At 37.5% G+C, this 23966-nt stretch overlaps 1 protein-coding gene across 1 annotated transcript in view; it reads left to right on the top strand.

Annotated features, from left to right (window-relative positions):
- OSBPL10 (oxysterol binding protein like 10) overlaps positions 1-23966 on the top strand; it is a 140501-nt gene that overhangs the window by 22025 nt on the left and 94510 nt on the right. Inside the window, exon 2 of the mRNA XM_017817925.1 lies at positions 8549-8622. Coding sequence (XP_017673414.1) covers positions 8549-8622 — 74 coding nt within the window. The remainder of the gene's footprint in view (positions 1-8548; positions 8623-23966) is intronic.

The raw sequence follows: 23966 nt of genomic DNA, 5'->3' as shown, positions 1-23966 counted from the left end.
TTGTCCCTTAAAAAATTCTACCATAGCATTTGGAAATTAATGTCTGTTTATTTTTAGCAGTGTTTTTTAATGTTGCTTTATCATGCTTTGTCAATTACCAAATTTATTTCCTGTAAATCTTGCCTTTTGAGCAAGTGGTTTATGATGATACAGAACTTTTAGGATAAGTAACTTTTTTAGTTTTTTCACTTGCTCCATTCTTTTGGTGTGTGTATCTGTGGTTTGGGGTGTGGAATCTGATAGAAGTTCTAAACAGATCACTTGAAATTTGAGGCTTGTGGAAATTTGGCATATTATATAAAGTCCGGTAAACGAGTAGCAATCCATGGGCTTGGTTTGGCCTCCTGGACATTTGTTCCGGAATGTGTTTTCTGTAAATCGGAGCTCAGTCTATAAGAGTCAGTAAGTGACTTAATAGCTGGCACCTGCAAATTACTCAAGAGCATATGTGTTACTGAATGATCATACAAATTAGTTTTGAATTTACTTCATCTGAAAAAAACACAAGATTGTTTAACTGCATGATCAATACAGCCAGATGGCATGAATATAAATAAAATGGAAAAATAAAGCAAAAACTGTCAGAGTTCAGTTATCATGGATTTGGAATGTTCTTCTTTAACGCTCTTTATCCATTAGCTTAAATAATTTAAATGTACTTAATGTTGGCTCATGTCATGTGGTATTGAAGTTGAAAGGTCTTCCTAGATTATCCAACACTTAGTGTGCAGAGTAGCCTCTGCAAGTCTGAAGAAATTACTCTAATTTGAATTATAATAAAGAAGTATCACTTCTAAATAAATCTTCCTTTAGCAGGCATATGCAAGGTAGTCTGATTTTGAATGAGGCAACTGAGTATGATTACTGAAGCATAATACCTCATTTATAAGCACTGACTGAAATAATTGAAGGCCTCAAATTCAGTCAATCTAGATAGGTGCTTTACTTCTTATTTTAAGAATTTCTGAGGGTTTGTTGTTTGTTACTAGAGAAATCTATTTGTTCTCTTCTAGCAGGTAAGGAACAACCTGATGCAGAAACCAGTGAGGTGATTCCTCACCTTTATGACAAGCAGAAGGAAACTCCCAGGGTGTTTTGGTTGTTTGGAGGGAGTTTGTTGTGTGATACAGGTGTCAGGGGCCCTGGGCATTTAGAGCATTTCTACTAAAGTCTGTGACTTTCTGTGGATTTTTTCAGGTGTGGATATGGAAAGCAGAGCTTAAACTAAAACAGACACTTGGACATAAGAACACTTGTCTCTGGTCTGAGGCACTGGGGCATCTGGTTGTCTTTATTATGAAATTACAAATAATTGTGTTCTCAATTGAAGTACTGTTATGAATAATTTCTATTGGGATTTACTTGTTATATGTGTATGGGAGGGTAGTAGCTTGTATTTTAAATGCGAGTTGTGTGGGTCTGATGGACAAATACGTCTCTGCAGCGTCATATCATGTCACACAAAACCTATTTTTCATGAATTAATTTGATATTAATAAAACATTTATTACCTGTGACATTATTATCCTGGTTTTTTTAATAGATTGGTAAAATGTTGTAAAAAGTTTTAAAACTCCCACTTGCCCAAGGTAGTTGGAAATCCACATATGGTGTGCCTCCTGCTCTCTGCTTTTTCCTTGACAATATTTTTAGTTCTTACACTTGTAGGGCTTTGTCCTGCAAGAATATATAAAGCCCTGGATCATCTGAATTTGAGCTGGGACTAAAATTTGGGTTTGTAACAACAATAAATGGATGCATTGTTGCATCCAGCAGCAATGGATGTTGTTGCTTTTCTCAGCTGAACTGCTCTGTGTAAGTAGTTCTGTAGCCCAGGTGTTTTCTAAAGCATTACTTTGCCCTCTTCCTGTTTCCCCTCTCGGTTGAGAAATACGTGCTGTTACCAGCCCACATGAATCATGCCCAATGTACTTCTTGTTCCTGGGCACCACCAGACTTCTTTTGGGGGTTAACTGCATTCTCTGTATCTCAACAAAAAATGTAACTTTGAGGCAATTTGGGAATTTTTTGTTCTCAGGGTCTTTATTTGGCTTTGCAGTGCTATGGTGTAATTTCTTTCCTTGTGTGGTTGCAGAGAACATTTGCAATCTGAGTGCTGCCACCACAGAAAGACCCTTGCTTATTCCCAGTGTCCTGAGCAGCAGATAGGATACCACCAGAAGAACCATCAGACTTAAAGGGCTGACTGTTGGCTCCCAGAGGTTGTGCTGCTCTTGACTGTAGCTGTTATGGGAGGGTTTTCTAAGTATGTTGACAAAATATGTCAACACTGTATTGTACTGTAGCACAAAAATCTGTATGTAACTTTCATTTTTTTAAACATTTTATATGTGTCTTGGAGAAAGAGATTGTGGTGTCTTAGAAAGAGAATTGATGAAGGTATCTTCAAACACAATTCCTTCCGAATTAGACACATCTGCTGGTGGAGTTTTGGGGTAGTTAGCACTTCTAATATTTGCCAGTTCTTCAATGGTACCAGTCCAATTATTCTAGCAATGAATTGTGGCCTTTTTCTGGTGAAGAAAACATGAATAGATGGTTACTAAACAAACTACATGACTCTAGTTTTATAGGTATACCAGTATAGCTGCTGGGAGCGGAGTCTGTCCTGGAGAAATAAACTGTTTTTTAATATAGGAATAAACCACACTGTCAGGATTCTAACAGTATAGACATGCACTTAATGTTTGTGAAACTTGCTGAAAAGGGAATTTTTTGTGCTCTTACTAGAATCAGATCAACATCAACCCCTCCACTGCTTATCTTTTCATCTTAGTGTGGTTCCGTGGCATATCTATACAGGTTTTAACCTTCCAGGTTTTATTTGTGAAGGGGAGGACTCTGTTTTAAGGAGCTGGAGATGCAACCTTCTCTGTTTCTTCTGTTGTTGGAAATCTGCTCCTTAGGTTTTGGAACTTTGTTTATAATTCATTAGGAATTGTGGAAATCTTAAATTTTCAAGAGATTTTTATAATATTGCACTAACATTCTATTAAAGATTTTACCTGCAGAATAGATTTTACTAGAAACTGTGTTTTCCTTTCACTTGTAGGTTCTGTTTGTAGTAGGAGGCAAGGTGAAAAGGAAGAAAACTACTTAAACCCAACTTATTTTAGTTCTCTTGGGCAAGCGATATTTCCTGTGCTGAACACGCAGCACTTGCATATCTTACATTACTGAAATTAAGAAGGTATGTAATTAATTTTAAATAAACTTGGAATTTAAAATGTCAAAAAGTCAGTTATTAGTAAATTCTGTTTTGGATTATGGCACTAATCTATTTTCTTAATCCTAAAATCTGTGTAGCAAAAATAATCACATTCAAATGTAAGCTTTCTTTTTTTCCTCTTCCCTTCACTTTTTGCTGTTGAAACATTTCCCCCTTAAGTATCATTAACGCTCACTTAAAAAAAAAAAAAAAGGAAAACCAACAAAAAGTAAAAAGAAATAAATCAATCTTTTAAAGTGTATATACCTAACTTCTTTGTAGGAAAATTTCAGTTAAGAAGTACTTTTTCTTTGTGTAGTTAGTGGTTGATTAAACCTAGCTGGTTTAGTGACAAACTGGTTGATTTAGTTTGAATAGCTTTTGCTGTTGCCTCTAAACCATCTCTTTTGGGAGGGTGGAGAAGGTGATTCAAACAGCCAAGTCAGAGAAGGAATTCTAACAATGGTGGAGGGAGGCTGAGAAATCCATCGTTCTCTGCCCTTCAGTGATGCTTACAAGTAACATTTGGAAGAGGACAACTTTGAACCTCAGCTGAAATTGAAAAGGATGGTCTTGCAGTTAAGGAATTGGTTTGCACTGTGGAGGTGTGACTCTGGTTGGAGAACTGCCATGGACATTTCTCTTGTCCCCAGGCAGGTAACCAAAGTTCTTCGTTCCTCAGCTGCTTGTATCAAAAGGTGTCAGGGCTGCTTATGCCTATGCAGAGGATAAATTCATATAGTGGATAATAATGTAATGCATAAAATGCTTGATAATAATGTAGAAAAAAAATCCGTTTAAGACAGATGAGACTAGTGCATTTTCACTCAGGCGGTATATTTGGGATATGCAAGTGCACTTCAAAGCTGAGCAGCAGTCTTGTACCAGAGGGAATGAAGTGACAGTCAGAATAGAGCATGGTCTTCCTTTTGCCCAGATGTCACACTTAGCTCTCAGTGAAAAGAAGTAGCAGTTGGCACTGACACTGAAACAGGCACTTGCCCTTGTCTGGGTTTTGTTATTACTGGCTCATTTTGCTGCTAACTTTTTGGATGATGATTTCTGTGCTTAGCAAGGCAGTGATAAATGTGGTTAGAGGGAGCACACATGCACTTCCTGGCTTATTTAAAAAGTCCCACCAGTTTATGAATATGTATTTTGTTCATGCAGGAGAAGTGACAGTAAGTTGCTAAGCTAAGAAATGTTCCTGAAATCATTTTATGAGTATGTAAGTATTCAAAAGTTTTCCCCAGTCATTTTATATTTAAAAACGATTGTTTAGTAAAAAGAATGTATTTTTTACTTTAGCTTCTCCTGATATTCCTACTTCATTCTTTATGATGTATTTAGAAGGCTGAACCTTCTAAGTGAAAAGGTTGCTAAAAATTGCCATAACTATTGCTTTTTGATGTAAAACTATATTTGTCAAGTATATATTATAATGAACGATGAGACAAAAAGTGGTGAATTTGGTTCATCAAAAAATACTGAGTTTGTTTCCGTAGTCCTAATACACTTATACAACTTTATTTTCAAGTATCTTGCCATTTTGCTTTAGATCTTATAGCTTTTGTGGTTTTCTTCCTGAGATGTTTGCTTACTTTTTGGAACCTAATGCAGGGAGACAAAGTTTGTTTCATATTTAACTGTTGCATATAAAAATGATTCAGTAAATGTTCTCTAAATGCTACTGCACTTCACCTTCCAAGATGGCATTTAATTAGTAGGTAATTTAAAGTAGAAGAATGTAGATTCTCAACTACTCAGTTGTGTAGCACAAACCATAGAATTTGCCATGATTTGTCTTCTGTCTAGACTTGTATTTCTCTTTGGATATTGATCTGAGAGTTTATCTTCTGATGATAGAGGATTCTTCACCATAGCTATGGAAACAATTTGCCCAGAGTTAATCACTGCTTAAAAAAATGCCTGTTTTACTCAGTGTATCAGCCATTGACTCTTCACTGAATCTCTTTATGCTGGACTGAAGATACTTCTTATAAAATTTAGGCTCTATGTGCAGCCTTTTTGGGCAGGCTATGTGGTTATCTTTTGTCTGTATTTGGAGTATCTAGAGCAATGGAATTTTCTTGGTGCAAGTTAGCTCTCCCAGTAACTTTAATAATTCATGATAGTCCTGATTATTACTTGGTTTTCAAAGTTTTTGTTCTCATATGGACACCGGAAATATGTACAGTTTCAGCTGTGGTTGCACTGGAGATCAAATACAGGGGTAAGGCATCCTGTTTCCTTCAAATCGATATTTTTTCCCTGCTTAAAAAATTGAAAGACCATTAGCTTTTTAGGTCTCAGTCAGTTATTTTTTTAAAAATTAGGTTGTTAACTTTGCTTCTTAAGTTTAACTGTTAGTCTGGTTGCACACAACACTGAACAACACTGAGATCTCATGTTCCCTGGTGCTACTTGGGTTCTTCAGACAGGTATCTCCATACCCCACCCCTTGCTGTTTCCTACTCACTTAAGCTGCAACATCCAGGTGCTTGTTACTCGTTTTCTCCTGGTACCCAATATATTTCTTGATCCAGTGAGTAACATATGGTGTAGTACTATGAAAACGAGTGCCAGAAGTGTCAAAATGAAGGGTAACACTACACTAGCGTGCTTTCTTTTTTTTTTTGTCTGGGAAGGTGTTGGAAAGGATTGCTGTGGGAGCTGTCTCCCTGCAGTATGTTCTCTTCACGGTTAGCATGTTATTGCATATTCCCAGTCATACTTCTTGGGCTTTCTCATGGTGTGGGCAGGCCCTGTTTTTTGAGGGGGTATAAATAGTAGTTAATTATTTGTTTACGGGAGACAATAATTTTAAAATATAGTTGAGGAAAGTTATTATTAGAAGAATTACTTGGACAAAATAATCAGTAGATTTTCTTGACCCTGAATTTTTATAAGTCAGTGCTTTTCCAGGTGAATCCTCTATCTTGTAGTTATGACTTTTGTCACTAGAGGTATGATTTGATGGTATTGGAAAGCCTGATGTTTGCTGATGATTTTTTTTCCTTCATCTAAGTCATTGCTAAGCACTCCCAAGTCAAGAACTGATTGCCAAGGAACCCTATTAGGAATACATTCACTCAGATAACCTCATTTATTTATATTTGGAGGCTACCTCCATCTTTTAACTGTCTTTCAGTGCATTTAATGTGTAGTTTCATCCATTTTGGGATCTTGCCAATTGGTTTTGATGAAAGCCAGGTTGGATGAGGCCTTAAGCAACGTGGTCTACTGGGAGGTGTCCCTGTCTGTGGCAGGGGGTGTTGGGACAAGAGGATCTTTAGGGTCCATTTCAACCTCTTAACACTGTGATTCTATGAAAAAGAGCTGTATGCACCAAGTATTGACCAACCTTAACCTTTTTGTGTCATTCACTATATGCTCGGGAAAACCTAACGATTTTGTTGGGGGTATATTTCTGATATAATTACAGTTTGAAATTTGGAGTATGAGTCTTCAAAATAAGAGACAGGGCTACACTGATGTGTAGTATTAATTGCTTGGCGCTTGTTTCAGGACCTTCCTGCAGACTAAATGTGGTTGCTGTTGGGTATCACAAGTTGTACAGCGTTTGCAGGAGCGTTAAGGTGCTTGACTGAAAAGATCTTAGGCTATCAAATACCATCAAGTTGAATGTTTGTAAGTTGAAATTCCTGAATTACTATTTTTTCTTTTGTTTTAAATAAATTACTACTACAAGGTCATATATCAAGTACATGTTCCTCAGTGACCTAGGAAATTGCTTTTTTTCAACTGCACAGCCTTTTAGAGGTTGTCTGTTGCAGTATTGAGAGCTGTGCCTTACACAGCTTCCTTTAATCATGTTCCCAGTATTTTTTTATAAAACAAGTCAATGATTATTTGATTTGCTTGAGAATGGACTTGGAGCACAGTTAAGAATTGTGATGGGACAACTTGTCTAGGTCATTCAACAGTTTATTTTAAAGTGTATTTTAAAGAAGTACATGAATGTAAGTTGGGGCTTTGTGTTGATAAAGCTTCAAAGTTTATTTTATATACAGAATTGTGAACCACACCCACTTATAGCTATGTTGGCTAATGCATCTTTTATTGAGATAGGATAATGCTTTTATTGAGATAGGACACACACAACTCTGGGAAAATCTGTGCACTGCAGTAAGAGTAGTATGTTTAACCTCACCAGGAGGAGGAGTGTATATGTTTTTCTAGCTTTGAAATAAATATGAAGAAAACCTTCCTGGTAAAAGAAGACTAGTTTAAGCAAATGCAGGCAAGACCAGGTATTCTGCTATTTTTGTGCTTGAACTTATAAAATTAAAAAAAAAAGAGAGAAAAGGGAAGAAGAGGGGAAATGACCAATTTCTTGTCTATTGCCATTATTTGCAGTTGTGTCAAGTTTCTCTGCACTGCTTTTGTCATGGTGGAAGATAATGAACTTAAAAATGAAGATACCAAACTGTAGGCCAATTAACTCTATCCCTTCTCCAAGGGCTGCAGGTGGGTCTCTGTGCCCCGATGGTCTTCCGTGGGCTGCAGGGGCACAGCTGCTCCACCATGGGCTGCACCATGGGCTGCAGGGGCCTCAGCTCTGGCACCTGGAGCACCTCCTGCCCCTCCTTCTGCACTGACCTCAGTGTCTGCCTTGTTGTTCCTGTATTCTCACTCTGCTCTTCCCTGGCTGGAATCCCTTCTGTGCCACAATCTTCTGTTCTTAAATATGTTATCACAGAGGCATTACTATCACTCCTAAGTGGCTCGGCCTTGGCCAGCGGCAGGAAGTCTGTCCTGGAGCTGGCTGGCATTGGCTCCATGGGACAGGGAAAGCTTCTAGCAGTTTCTAACAGAAACCACCTCTGTAGCCCCCCCCNTCTGAGAAGATAGACATGCACTTAATGTTTGTGAAACTTGCTGAAAAGGGAATTTTTTGTGCTCTTACTAGAATCAGATCAACATCAACCCCTCCACTGCTTATCTTTTCATCTTAGTGTGGTTCCGTGGCATATCTATACAGGTTTTAACCTTCCAGGTTTTATTTGTGAAGGGGAGGACTCTGTTTTAAGGAGCTGGAGATGCAACCTTCTCTGTTTCTTCTGTTGTTGGAAATCTGCTCCTTAGGTTTTGGAACTTTGTTTATAATTCATTAGGAATTGTGGAAATCTTAAATTTTCAAGAGATTTTTATAATATTGCACTAACATTCTATTAAAGATTTTACCTGCAGAATAGATTTTACTAGAAACTGTGTTTTCCTTTCACTTGTAGGTTCTGTTTGTAGTAGGAGGCAAGGTGAAAAGGAAGAAAACTACTTAAACCCAACTTATTTTAGTTCTCTTGGGCAAGCGATATTTCCTGTGCTGAACACGCAGCACTTGCATATCTTACATTACTGAAATTAAGAAGGTATGTAATTAATTTTAAATAAACTTGGAATTTAAAATGTCAAAAAGTCAGTTATTAGTAAATTCTGTTTTGGATTATGGCACTAATCTATTTTCTTAATCCTAAAATCTGTGTAGCAAAAATAATCACATTCAAATGTAAGCTTTCTTTTTTTCCTCTTCCCTTCACTTTTTGCTGTTGAAACATTTCCCCCTTAAGTATCATTAACGCTCACTTAAAAAAAAAAAAAAAGGAAAACCAACAAAAAGTAAAAAGAAATAAATCAATCTTTTAAAGTGTATATACCTAACTTCTTTGTAGGAAAATTTCAGTTAAGAAGTACTTTTTCTTTGTGTAGTTAGTGGTTGATTAAACCTAGCTGGTTTAGTGACAAACTGGTTGATTTAGTTTGAATAGCTTTTGCTGTTGCCTCTAAACCATCTCTTTTGGGAGGGTGGAGAAGGTGATTCAAACAGCCAAGTCAGAGAAGGAATTCTAACAATGGTGGAGGGAGGCTGAGAAATCCATCGTTCTCTGCCCTTCAGTGATGCTTACAAGTAACATTTGGAAGAGGACAACTTTGAACCTCAGCTGAAATTGAAAAGGATGGTCTTGCAGTTAAGGAATTGGTTTGCACTGTGGAGGTGTGACTCTGGTTGGAGAACTGCCATGGACATTTCTCTTGTCCCCAGGCAGGTAACCAAAGTTCTTCGTTCCTCAGCTGCTTGTATCAAAAGGTGTCAGGGCTGCTTATGCCTATGCAGAGGATAAATTCATATAGTGGATAATAATGTAATGCATAAAATGCTTGATAATAATGTAGAAAAAAAATCCGTTTAAGACAGATGAGACTAGTGCATTTTCACTCAGGCGGTATATTTGGGATATGCAAGTGCACTTCAAAGCTGAGCAGCAGTCTTGTACCAGAGGGAATGAAGTGACAGTCAGAATAGAGCATGGTCTTCCTTTTGCCCAGATGTCACACTTAGCTCTCAGTGAAAAGAAGTAGCAGTTGGCACTGACACTGAAACAGGCACTTGCCCTTGTCTGGGTTTTGTTATTACTGGCTCATTTTGCTGCTAACTTTTTGGATGATGATTTCTGTGCTTAGCAAGGCAGTGATAAATGTGGTTAGAGGGAGCACACATGCACTTCCTGGCTTATTTAAAAAGTCCCACCAGTTTATGAATATGTATTTTGTTCATGCAGGAGAAGTGACAGTAAGTTGCTAAGCTAAGAAATGTTCCTGAAATCATTTTATGAGTATGTAAGTATTCAAAAGTTTTCCCCAGTCATTTTATATTTAAAAACGATTGTTTAGTAAAAAGAATGTATTTTTTACTTTAGCTTCTCCTGATATTCCTACTTCATTCTTTATGATGTATTTAGAAGGCTGAACCTTCTAAGTGAAAAGGTTGCTAAAAATTGCCATAACTATTGCTTTTTGATGTAAAACTATATTTGTCAAGTATATATTATAATGAACGATGAGACAAAAAGTGGTGAATTTGGTTCATCAAAAAATACTGAGTTTGTTTCCGTAGTCCTAATACACTTATACAACTTTATTTTCAAGTATCTTGCCATTTTGCTTTAGATCTTATAGCTTTTGTGGTTTTCTTCCTGAGATGTTTGCTTACTTTTTGGAACCTAATGCAGGGAGACAAAGTTTGTTTCATATTTAACTGTTGCATATAAAAATGATTCAGTAAATGTTCTCTAAATGCTACTGCACTTCACCTTCCAAGATGGCATTTAATTAGTAGGTAATTTAAAGTAGAAGAATGTAGATTCTCAACTACTCAGTTGTGCAGCACAAACCATAGAATTTGCCATGATTTGTCTTCTGTCTAGACTTGTATTTCTCTTTGGATATTGATCTGAGAGTTTATCTTCTGATGATAGAGGATTCTTCACCATAGCTATGGAAACAATTTGCCCAGAGTTAATCACTGCTTAAAAAAATGCCTGTTTTACTCAGTGTATCAGCCATTGACTCTTCACTGAATCTCTTTATGCTGGACTGAAGATACTTCTTATAAAATTTAGGCTCTATGTGCAGCCTTTTTGGGCAGGCTATGTGGTTATCTTTTGTCTGTATTTGGAGTATCTAGAGCAATGGAATTTTCTTGGTGCAAGTTAGCTCTCCCAGTAACTTTAATAATTCATGATAGTCCTGATTATTACTTGGTTTTCAAAGTTTTTGTTCTCATATGGACACCGGAAATATGTACAGTTTCAGCTGTGGTTGCACTGGAGATCAAATACAGGGGTAAGGCATCCTGTTTCCTTCAAATCGATATTTTTTCCCTCCTTAAAAAATTGAAAGACCATTAGCTTTTTAGGTCTCAGTCAGTTATTTTTTTAAAAATTAGGTTGTTAACTTTGCTTCTTAAGTTTAACTGTTAGTCTGGTTGCACACAACACTGAACAACACTGAGATCTCATGTTCCCTGGTGCTACTTGGGTTCTTCAGACAGGTATCTCCATACCCCACCCCTTGCTGTTTCCTACTCACTTAAGCTGCAACATCCAGGTGCTTGTTACTCGTTTTCTCCTGGTACCCAATATATTTCTTGATCCAGTGAGTAACATATGGTGTAGTACTATGAAAACGAGTGCCAGAAGTGTCAAAATGAAGGGTAACACTACACTAGCGTGCTTTCTTTTTTTTTTTGTCTGGGAAGGTGTTGGAAAGGATTGCTGTGGGAGCTGTCTCCCTGCAGTATGTTCTCTTCACGGTTAGCATGTTATTGCATATTCCCAGTCATACTTCTTGGGCTTTCTCATGGTGTGGGCAGGCCCTGTTTTTTGAGGGGGTATAAATAGTAGTTAATTATTTGTTTACGGGAGACAATAATTTTAAAATATAGTTGAGGAAAGTTATTATTAGAAGAATTACTTGGACAAAATAATCAGTAGATTTTCTTGACCCTGAATTTTTATGAGTCAGTGCTTTTCCAGGTGAATCCTCTATCTTGTAGTTATGACTTTTGTCACTAGAGGTATGATTTGATGGTATTGGAAAGCCTGATGTTTGCTGATGATTTTTTTTCCTTCATCTAAGTCATTGCTAAGCACTCCCAAGTCAAGAACTGATTGCCAAGGAACCCTATTAGGAATACATTCACTCAGATAACCTCATTTATTTATATTTGGAGGCTACCTCCATCTTTTAACTGTCTTTCAGTGCATTTAATGTGTAGTTTCATCCATTTTGGGATCTTGCCAATTGGTTTTGATGAAAGCCAGGTTGGATGAGGCCTTAAGCAACGTGGTCTACTGGGAGGTGTCCCTGTCTGTGGCAGGGGGTGTTGGGACAAGAGGATCTTTAGGGTCCATTTCAACCTCTTAACACTGTGATTCTATGAAAAAGAGCTGTATGCACCAAGTATTGACCAACCTTAACCTTTTTGTGTCATTCACTATATGCTCGGGAAAACCTAACGATTTTGTTGGGGGTATATTTCTGATATAATTACAGTTTGAAATTTGGAGTATGAGTCTTCAAAATAAGAGACAGGGCTACACTGATGTGTAGTATTAATTGCTTGGCGCTTGTTTCAGGACCTTCCTGCAGACTAAATGTGGTTGCTGTTGGGTATCACAAGTTGTACAGCGTTTGCAGGAGCGTTAAGGTGCTTGACTGAAAAGATCTTAGGCTATCAAATACCATCAAGTTGAATGTTTGTAAGTTGAAATTCCTGAATTACTATTTTTTCTTTTGTTTTAAATAAATTACTACTACAAGGTCATATATCAAGTACATGTTCCTCAGTGACCTAGGAAATTGCTTTTTTTCAACTGCACAGCCTTTTAGAGGTTGTCTGTTGCAGTATTGAGAGCTGTGCCTTACACAGCTTCCTTTAATCATGTTCCCAGTATTTTTTTATAAAACAAGTCAATGATTATTTGATTTGCTTGAGAATGGACTTGGAGCACAGTTAAGAATTGTGATGGGACAACTTGTCTAGGTCATTCAACAGTTTATTTTAAAGTGTATTTTAAAGAAGTACATGAATGTAAGTTGGGGCTTTGTGTTGATAAAGCTTCAAAGTTTATTTTATATACAGAATTGTGAACCACACCCACTTATAGCTATGTTGGCTAATGCATCTTTTATTGAGATAGGATAATGCTTTTATTGAGATAGGACACACACAACTCTGGGAAAATCTGTGCACTGCAGTAAGAGTAGTATGTTTAACCTCACCAGGAGGAGGAGTGTATATGTTTTTCTAGCTTTGAAATAAATATGAAGAAAACCTTCCTGGTAAAAGAAGACTAGTTTAAGCAAATGCAGGCAAGACCAGGTATTCTGCTATTTTTGTGCTTGAACTTATAAAATTAAAAAAAAAAGAGAGAAAAGGGAAGAAGAGGGGAAATGACCAATTTCTTGTCTATTGCCATTATTTGCAGTTGTGTCAAGTTTCTCTGCACTGCTTTTGTCATGGTGGAAGATAATGAACTTAAAAATGAAGATACCAAACTGTAGGCCAATTAACTCTATCCCTTCTCCAAGGGCTGCAGGTGGGTCTCTGTGCCCCGATGGTCTTCCGTGGGCTGCAGGGGCACAGCTGCTCCACCATGGGCTGCACCATGGGCTGCAGGGGCCTCAGCTCTGGCACCTGGAGCACCTCCTGCCCCTCCTTCTGCACTGACCTCAGTGTCTGCCTTGTTGTTCCTGTATTCTCACTCTGCTCTTCCCTGGCTGGAATCCCTTCTGTGCCACAATCTTCTGTTCTTAAATATGTTATCACAGAGGCATTACTATCACTCCTAAGTGGCTCGGCCTTGGCCAGCGGCAGGAAGTCTGTCCTGGAGCTGGCTGGCATTGGCTCCATGGGACAGGGAAAGCTTCTAGCAGTTTCTAACAGAAACCACCTCTGTAGCCCCCCCCTACTACCAAAACCCAGCCGCAGAAACCCACTACACCGTTGGGTTCGTGTATCAAACTTTATCCTATTTTTATTGTGCCAGTACAAGGAAATGGTAGTTTGGCAATAGAACAAGGTAAGAAGAAAAATATATGGATGGTTGGAGAGGTTTAGAAAAGGAGTTAAAGTCTCTGGAGGAGGACTTATGGAGATAAAAGGCGTGTAGTGACAGGACAAGGGGGAATGGCTTCAAACTGAAAGAGGGTAGGTTTAGATTAAATGTTAGGAAAGTAGCTGGTGGAGCACTGGAACTGGTTGCCCAGAGAAGTTGTGGATGCCCCATCCCTGAAAGTGTTCCAAGGCTAGGTTGAATGGTGCTCTGAGCAACCTGGTCTAGTGAAAGGTATCCCTGCCCATGGCAGAAGGGTTGGAACTAGGTCTTTAAGGACCCTTCCAACCCAGGCCATTCTATGATTCTGTTCTATGATTCTATGAAAGGGAAGAAACAGATGAGAGAAGGAAGTAGATACTGAAGATAGCACAAAGCTAGATCTTTACCTCTTTTTTAAAAAAAAAAAAAAAGTCTGAAAATTTTGTAACATGAATTCAGAATTAAGTCTTGGAAGTGAGATGATTTGCTCTTATTTATTAAGTTTAATAGTGCCATTAAGAATGGCACACACGAAGTAGTGAGGAAAGTAGTATTTTCGAAATTGCAGAATGCGTAGCAGAGTGAGAATTTTTCTGGTTTTGCTTTCTTCCCTTCACTGCCTTCCATAGCAGAGCTTATTTCAGGCAAATAGAGGATTGATGTGAATTGCAGCCAGAGGAAGCTACTGACAGTGTCCACCTGGATATCTATTAATGTGCCAGACTTACCTTTGGCCTGTTAAACACAATATTGTTTATGTGGGAATTCAAGCATTTGTGATGATGAAACTGTTTTCTTATTGAAGGTTATAAGTATTGTTTCTTCATTTTTGATTAGAACAATGAGCTGGATTTTTGTAGAACTGTATTTTTAGAAATACATATATAAAGCAGCAACCTAATGCATAAAGGTCTTTGAAAGTACTTGTTGGTCACAAGTCTAAATACTCTTTTTTCAGAAGGATCATGGCTAATGCACTGCATATCTCACAACATTGATGACACCAACCCTCTCATGGATTCTGTGGACTCAATACATATGTTTCTAAGAAATAGTGTTGATAATATACGTGGATGGCTGCATATCAGCTGTCAGGATAAAGACCAAACATAGAAACTTAAACTTCTCATTTCAGTTAATGAATTTATAATCCTAAGAGTAAAGGCAAGGGAAAAACTATTGTTAAGTATTGTCACAGAAAGCTGGAAAGTTCTGACTGTCCTAAGATGATGCAGCATGTAAGAAAGATCTGGTTTCTGCAAAGCTTTGTCTGAACTAGCTGGGATGGAGAAGAGAAGAACCTGTGTCTGATCTTGCTATCAAGATCCTTACTTTGTATATTATATTTTCTTCCATGTGATGTGTAAAGAAAATACTGCATTGGATATTTGTTCTTCCCGACCAGGAACATTTTAGACTGTGGATAAGAAGAAAAAATTCACATACTAGGAAGAACAAGCAGAAAGGAAGATGTAAAATCGAGAACTTCAAAAATTCCCAAAGCAAGACTTTAACTTGCCTTTTGTTTTTTTTTTCTTCTATATCTACGTATGCATATAAAATATATGCAGCTCGCAAAAAATGGCATTAGTATAACATAGGTGAGTTCTCAACCCTTTATATATGAGTGGAGTGAATGTTACTTGTTGAACAGGTTCTGTCAGTGAAATAATATTTTAAATTAAACTTGCAATTGGGAGAAATGCCAGCATTCATATGTTTCAATTTTGACAACCTGGATGATAAATTATCTACATTTTGAAAGTGAAAATAACAGCTGCTGTAGAGACTGCAGTAGAAACAGAACAAGTTTAAAAACAGATGTTTTATTCTATCAATTTGCACAAAAATTACTGTCCAAACAGCTGTGTTCAGAAAGCATTTGCTAGCAAGTATCTGGCAGTTCATGTCTTCACTTAGAATATATTGTAATACTTTGTATCTAGAACAGCTATAGGAATATATACCCTCAGTGAATTATAGAAGAAGTACAGTGTAGAATGAGGGAGGAATGAAGAATTAATTGGTTTGAGGACTGCTGGCTCCTGGCATCAAGTAAATATCTTTTTCTACATGGAAATTACCTTTAAAATTTTTGTTTTCCTTTCACAGGTGGTAATCAGCTCTTGTTATTATGAATTTCTCGGACATGAATTGTATGAGTAGTGTAGTTATGTCCACAAACCAGAAATCGCTAGATAAATGTGAGGCAGGTATCAGAAAGCCAGATTCCTGAACACAGAAGTTTTGTATTGACGTTATAACTCTGATTACCTAGACTGAGGAAGACAAAGCACACTTCAGATGAAAAGGTCTATCAAATTGTTTTGCTTGTCTGTTTTGTTAGAAATGGTCTAAATACTTTGAATGCACCATAATAATGGGAAAAAAACAAAAAAGCTTGCATGCATGAGTTTGCATCCTTGTCAGTATTACAGTATTGTAATGCATTACTCAGTAAGAATAAAATATTTAAACTGGGTTGTTTGCAACTGTTCTATTTTTTAAACTTTTAACACCGTATTTATGGTGATAGTGTTTTCTTAAAATTCTCTTTTAAAAAAAGTTTTATTTTTCATCTGAAAATACCATGGGTACTTCACAAAATTTGAACAAGCATCAGATGTGATGTTTAACACTACTGACGTTAGAGGAAGAGGTACTGGATCTCTTAATAGCACATTATTAAGTCATTGCCAATTTAAATATATATTGTTTTGCTTTTCTTGGTGTAAAACTGAGGTCTGCAGGTGACTTTGATTGATTACAAGATGGTTTTCAAATCTAAACATTAATTTTTCAGTTTACAGGAAGGTTATTATTTCTTGAGGTCTCTTATGCCTTTATGTTTTTAGCTGTGGACTAGAAAGTAACAGTGAAGTTTCTGGCTCCTGGCAGTGATTCTTGCTGAGGACAGGGCGTTGCAAAACAAGGATGAACTGTGAAGGTCTGGCAGAGAAGCTGGTGAACTGTGACACAACATCTATAAAACTTTGCTGACTCAAGGCAGCTAATTGAAAATTTATGCAACAATATCCATTGATAGGATGTGGTTTTGCTTTGAATCTTGGATTGCATTACTGTAATACAGTACAGTCAGTACCTTCCTTTGATAGGTTCGTGTTCTTAAAAAGTTGGCTTTAACAAAGTAGCTTCTGAATATTGAAAAGATGTCAACCTGAAATCTAGTTGATCTAAAAATAAACTAGGAGTAGTTTTGAATATACTTGAAACTTTTTCTACCATTTTTTAAACATATAATGATAATATATACTTATACTGGCCACTCCTGAGGAAAAAAAAATTCTTATGTAGTGTGATAATCTTTATTAATACAGTTACTTCCTGTTGTAGAAGATCACTCTGTGAAATTCAGTGAATTTATTTGGAACTCTCTATGCTGTACTTCCATTCCATCTCTGCCTTTCTGTTGCCATTAACTGTTCTGTTTGTTTTATTCAAGATGTTTTGGAAGTCCCAAGGCATTTCTGTAGTTCTGTATTCTGTTTGTAAAAACTACAGTTATAATTGATCCCATTCCTGTCCAGTTAAGTCTATGTATACATTTTATTTAATTCTGTATTTATTCATACAGAATGTCTGCAATTGTTCCACACCCAGTAAGGAATGCAGTTTTGTGTGCCAAGGAAATTCATCATCAGGGTGATATAGTGCAAGGGATCTGGAGATTGCTGATAAAATATGTGGTTCATATTTTCCTTTGCTTCTCTTCTCTCTTCTGGGAGGGCTTTAATCTAAACATGCTATTGAGGTGTATTTCAGAATATCCTCTTCTCCTTCCAAGTCCCAGATTGCACTGGTTAGTGAAAAGTTGGTAATTTTCCAAAGAAATGAAAGGTGGGGCACCTGATCTGGGAGTAGTTCTATCTGACTGGGTCTCTTTGCTTCTGGGTGAGAAAAATACAGCCAGAGGCTGGAGTATCAGAAACCTCTAATTCCTTGGCTTTCTTCTGTCATTAAATAACTTGCTAGCAGAACTGCTAATTTTCCTCCCAGTTGTTATATTTTGATAGTAAAAACCCCAGTGAAAATGTAATTAAGCTGGGAAAAGCAGTGGTACTCATATTCCTTCTTTTCTAATTAAGATACTAATTTAGACTTAATAGTCATAAGGAGTTGTGAGAACAGCCAGTACCTTAAAGCAAAGGTTTCAGATGAGAGTACAAATGTGAGAATCAGTTGCAGGGAGCAATTGATAACCTATGGGTTGTGACGGCCTTGTTCAGCTGCTCTGTCCTTGCCAGGGTCTCAGAGGTTCAAATTATTAGTTTCATTCTGCAGCTTTCCCGTAATCCAGTGCTTTTCCAGCCTCTATGTCCTTGCGTACCCTGTACTGCTTACAGGGTGTAGACAGGTGATGCCAGTCAGGAGCGTTTTGCTGTGGTGGTTTGTGACAGCTGCCCAAGCCCAGCTTTGGTTTGCTCAGCTCTACGTGGCCTGGGGTTCATCTGCCCCTGTGGACTCAGACTGGTGATAGCTGTTGAGCTGCAGTGAGCTGGATCACAGCCCCTGGGCCCAAGAGCTAGGCCGTGGGCATGGCATAGCTTACTTCATTCAATGGTTTAAATGTTGTTGGCCAAAAGAAATCCTGTAATGGATGCTGTATTTTTGCTGTGCTGTGGACTAAAGGCTGGCTGATCATTCAAACCTAGAGCTCAGGGCTTCCTGTAGCACACTCTTTTGCTGTCGGTTTGGGAAAAGTATTGGAAGTGTCTCCCTGTGCATTGACCTTCTGTAGAAGGGTCAGAACTGTAAAAGCTGGTAGGAGGCTTAGGTGGCTGCTCCTTTGGGAATAGGGGTTCTGATGGGAGTCCCAGAGGTGAGGGATGAGCTGCAGGAAATAGCTGGACTTTCTGAGCAGACTGTAGCTGCTTACAGGTGCTCATAACTTAGGTTCTTATCTTTTCTCTATGCTAGTTTTCAAATGCAAGACTTAAAGCCTTGATCAGAAGGGCTGAGCAGCTGCGAGATATCATCTTGCTCCTTCTTGCTCTGAACAAACAGGTTGGTAGTTGAATATGAAGCTTTTCTCTAGGATCGGATAAATCGTACCTGTTGTCCTTTGCATGTTGTAAGGATCTCTCTTTCCCGTTTATTTGACCTTGCTTTTGATACTCTACAGAAAGTGTAGGGGGGGAGTAGTACTATAGGATATGAACTGAAGAGAAAACATTTGAAAGTAAGGAGATCAGACATGAAAATGTTACAAGTGCTAAAAATTAGAGGTAGATGAGCTGTAACCTCAGGTTCCAGAGAGGAGGTTAATGACATGAAGCTTTGAGCTTAAAAATTGGTTTTTCAGAAGTGATGCTTGAGCAGATTGAGCACAAGTGGTGTGGAATAGGTGCCTTGACTGAGGGAGCTGGAAAGCTTAGTGGAACTGTCAGTAGTAATAGAGAAAGCAGCTGGTATAGGAAAAAATATAGTGCAGTTTCTCACAGATTTTTTTTCCTTGGGATGGTTTCAGGACATCAGGAACAGATGTCTGAGAGACTGAAAATACCTACTCTACTCATGTTGAGTTTTAACTTCCATTAAATTATTCCCTCAACTGGATTTATTTATTGGAATGATGGATTGCATGTTTTTTAAAAGAAAAATAATAGAATTATACAACTAACTTTGTTCTGGAAATGTGAAAACCACTGTATCTCTGCTCTGGCAATTTACTTATTTATCATCTCAACTTGTTCTGTGCTTATGTTTTTGGTTTGTTAGTTGCATTGTCTTCTGTTAGGTACTTATTGTGGTGAGTCTCTTCTGTTTTAAAGAGAATTTTACACTTGGGAGTTGGTTTATGCCACCCCCTCCCACCTTCTTTCTGTGTGCATTGCCAGCAGTGGGTTCAGAGGTTCAGTTAAGTTGTGGCATGTTTATACTGCTGAAGGAAAAAACGACCACCTTATGTCATTCCCTTCACAGGAATAAAGTTCTGTTTCTTGAAATCTCTGCTATTGAATTTCTTCCTGAAATTCTTCTTGTGTATCGTTTCCTGCTCTGTCATTCTTCCAGAGACTGCATAGTAGGCAAGCTGGCTGCTGCAGTTCTGACAGCAAGCACAGGGTTTCCTAGAGGAGTCTAGGGTAATGCTTAAAATTATTGCTGGTGTTTTAGTCTCTTATTAAGGACTTTCCTCCAAGTGGCTTGTGCCTTTTTTAGTTTTTGTTTCTTTTCCCCTGTTCCTTTATCATACGGTCTGCTTGTCACTGCTCAAAATCAAATGAAAAGCAGAGAAGGGTGCCTTGTCAAGTGCTGCAGTGCAGAACCAGTGTGAGTACTGAGGAGTGTGGTGAAGGCAGGTAGTAGAGAGCACTGCAGAGCAGGAGTAACCTTCAGGTGTCAAATCACTATCAGAAAATAGGACTTAACAGTTTGTGCTCCCTAAAGTGACTGAGTAGTATTTCTTTACAATGTTTTCTTTTGAGAAATGGTAAGTTTTTTGAAATGGCTGTTAAAAAAAGTGCATCTCTCCTTAGTTTCAGTTTGCAGTTGGCACTGACATTTCTTTTTGGATTTTTCCCTCCCCCCTGTTTCTTTGCTTGAATATTTCTGATTGCAATTTGAGTGTCTCAGATACAATGAGTTATTTTGCTAGGGGGGAGGGAAGGGAAAGAAATGGAATCATGTGTTGTCTATTTGTGGTGCCAGATAAGAGAAACTGTCAGCTGAGTAACACCATCTATTAAGACTGTTTACAAACAGTTGATAACATTTGAGAATAAACTAAAAGAAAACTACAAACAAGTGGAGAAACAGAGAAGTATTTACCACATCATTGATTCCCCTCCAAATCGTAATTAGGGACAAGGAAAAAAATCTTGGTGGAAGAACTCTTTAAACTGCACTTGCACGAAAGACATTAAAATAAATTCTAAGTCATTACTGAAGAGAATTTAATGTGGTAATGTAATTTTGCTTGCTTCTGATTTTTAAAGCTGCAGACTTTTGGTAACTGAAGGAAAACATACTCTTTATGACTGCTGGTTGAGGAAATGGTTAAGCTATAACAACTTAATATTTCCTTCTTCCAAATCTCCCTATAGCATTGCATTGTTACGAATATGGAGGTTGATGAGGATGTTCGTACTGTAGCCTAGATGTTCAGGCACTAAACCCAAGATTTGGGGTCCTAGCTGTTGCTAGAACCATTAAATTTCAAGTTCAATAGGTATCTCACAACTTGGTGTTGCTTCCTGTCATGTGGAAAAACTCCTGCTGCTTTGCTATAGTATATTTAATGCTGGTTTTACCTTTACCTTAAAGAGGAGAGCACAAACCTGACCCAAGAGGATCTGTAAAAATCTGAAGTCATTTTATTTCTCTTGTTGATTTAGTTCATTGTGCCATGGTTTTGTCTTTTACAGGCAGGTGATTCTGTTTTATGCCACTGATAAGCAGAGACATTGTCAGCATGTTTAAAAGAAATTGGTTTTGCTATAATATTTTAATTATTGGCGTTATTTCTTTAATTGGTTTATTGCAAAAGTGAAGAATTTAAACTTCTCTTTTCAAGCTGTTGGTTCATAGCTGTTCATAGCTTGAAAGTTTATAATTTCAGTTATGGCAAAGGAGTTAGTTTTATTTGTGTGGGAGGGTAGATTAGATCAGCAATTTCCAAATTGTTTTTATAAGTAGTGTAATTCCTAACTATAGCAATGACAGCAGAAATTATGTTAAGCTTTTAAAAGTTGCCAGTGAATTTCAGTGATCTGATAGGTTTTATGTCTTTTTGTAGAGCAGACTGATTGCTTTTGTATTAAGAATGATGTCAAATTTTATTTGAAAATATCTACTTACCAGCTGATCAGCCAATGTGACTCCTCAGTAATTCACTAAGATACAACAGGGGATTTGACAGAAACATACATAATGTAATATAGAAAAAAGAGTTTTGTAATTTTAAAATGTGAGTACAGTGGAAACTAATTTGGTGAGACTGCTGGTGTTAAATGGTGCAAAGTATGTTTTATTGAGGTATAATAATAAATTGACAGTTCAGTAAATTTGATGGAATTAGAAAACATTTAGCAATGGTTTAACAAAGTTGAATAGGCTTGATGGCAAGGTTCACCTTATTAATTACTGAATGGAAGAAACATACACAGGAAAATGGAATTGAAATCAAGTTAGAATGATTCACACATGGACCAGAGATACAAAGAGTAAAGAGGACCCTCATGTTAAGTCACAAGGTTCGGAGTGGACCCCCTTGCTTTCTTAACTCCTTATGGAGAGTATGTGTGGCTGGATCCAGTCTTAATCTCAGACTTGGACAGTAGTTTATGTCTAATGTACAGTATTTATAATAAGCAGCCACGTGGATTAGCAATATTTCATTAGTATTAATTCAGCATGCTATCAGTTTGTTCCCAAGGATCTGTCACAGGTAGGGGATCTTTGCTTAGGGTAAGGAAGGGTCTTTTGGTCTTAGATAAGGAATCTCAAACCTTGGGAGGCATCCCTGCTCAGGGGGGAGAGTCATGTGGCATGTAGTCCGGCTGTATTTCAGGGAGAGCTCCACTTGGATCCATCCTGACGGTAATATTTGTGAAGTAGTTGGCTCCTCATAGTAGTGTAAACAAGATGGATGTCTTCATTTTAGCTGTTACCTTGTTCTGTACTTTGGTCATCTTGCATTTTTGGATTTTGAAACCACCTTTTGAAATATTTTTTCTGAGGCACCTTCACTCCCTTATACAAGAGCCGGGAGCTTTTCAGCTTGCAGGTTCAGCACACGGCATGAAACCTGTTGCTCTTTAGTCGGCTTGAATGAAATTATGACCTAGAGTCATGTGTGTCCATCACAGACCTACAGGTGAAAATACTGGGCAGTGGTTTTTATGTGATGCATGTAGTTGTGGAGGAGTTGGATTTCTTTCCTGCTGTATTGATGACTCTGCAAAGTTCCTCTTCTACCCAAAGACTGACTTGGCCGTGTTATTCTTTAGCTAAGTCCAACTCTTATTACTGTATTGGCTGTACAGGGACCAGGTGCTGTGTACTGCTACTCGCCAGTGATGGGAACAATGAAAATGACAGAGAAGTAGTTCTGACTTGACACCAAATAAGGGGAGACTAGTTCAGCTCAACCAGGTTTTTAAAGTTCAAATCAGCAATTCTTCCTTGAGGAGAGAGAGCGAGAGAAATTACAACTGATTTCACTTGTGCTTTCTAAGGGCTGCTTTTTCTCACTGCTCAATGATGTGATGTAACACTTTACTGAGGTTTTGGGGGAATAGTTGCTGTTTATTTTGCACCATTGCTGTGGACTGTGGTGTAAACGTGCAAGACATTGTATTTCTACCTAAAAGTGAGTGATTTGGAGTTTAAAGGACTCATACCTTATGTTTAACCTTCTTTTCCCATTCATTTTAGTTAACTGATCATAAAGGAATTGTATATATTGAGAAATACCAAAGCTACTTTATGTATTTGCTTCAGTAATGTAGTTTTGGAATGGAATTGTTCACGTAGAATACAAACAATGATAAGAGAATGTCTGTGCTAATTTTCTAAGTCTTCATCCATGGAAATACATAAAATGTAAATCAGATTAAATACAATTTTTGGAAGGGTTTTCAATTCTGTGGGAATGTCATGTTATTTAGGATCTCATATAAGTAACTTGAACAGAATTAAATATCTCTGAAATAGATAAGAGAAGTAGAAAAAAATCTCAATCTTCACTAATCTAATAATTAGCCTAATGTACATACAATCCAGTGCAGGAAAATGTTTTGTTCTGCATGTGGCTGGAAGTCTAGCTAGCAGAGTGCTTTTTTTAGGCTGTAGTGTTAAATGATTCTTCAGATTTCTGTTTATTCAGTTTTAGGTAGATTTAATGAAAATCTTTTGGCACATGCTGTTGCCAAACTGTTCTGCTTGTCTACTCCTTCATACCTCCACTTCATTTCCTCTGCAAATTGTCTCTTTCTTGTTGGCAGCAGAGTGATTGTAATAAAACTGATGTTCTATCTCAATAAGCCATGACATGTGACTGTTCTAATTAATTTTTAGCAACATTTTTCTATTGAAAACTTTTAGGTTGGTGACATCTTTTTATTAAGAGTTTATGAATCCTATATAATCTGTTATGTTTCACGTTCAGTAATAAAATATGAGGGAAGAGACAAGTAACAGTGAAGATAGTTCAGTGATTCAGCAATTTTATTCAATAATTACTGTATACAAAATAGTGCAGTTGTTAGAATAGAATTTACAATACAGTTGCATGTCTTCCCTGTGACTTAGGGGTTTTTACAGTGTGTCTTAAAGCAGCCTTGGTTTCCAGTAAGCAGTAAAAATGAATTGGAAAG

This window comes from Lepidothrix coronata, unplaced genomic scaffold (assembly GCF_001604755.1).
Source record: "Lepidothrix coronata isolate B3197 unplaced genomic scaffold, Lepidothrix_coronata-1.0 Scaffold64, whole genome shotgun sequence".
In the NCBI taxonomy this organism is placed as follows: domain Eukaryota; kingdom Metazoa; phylum Chordata; class Aves; order Passeriformes; family Pipridae; genus Lepidothrix; species Lepidothrix coronata.
This window is presented reverse-complemented; position numbering and strand designations above follow the sequence as displayed.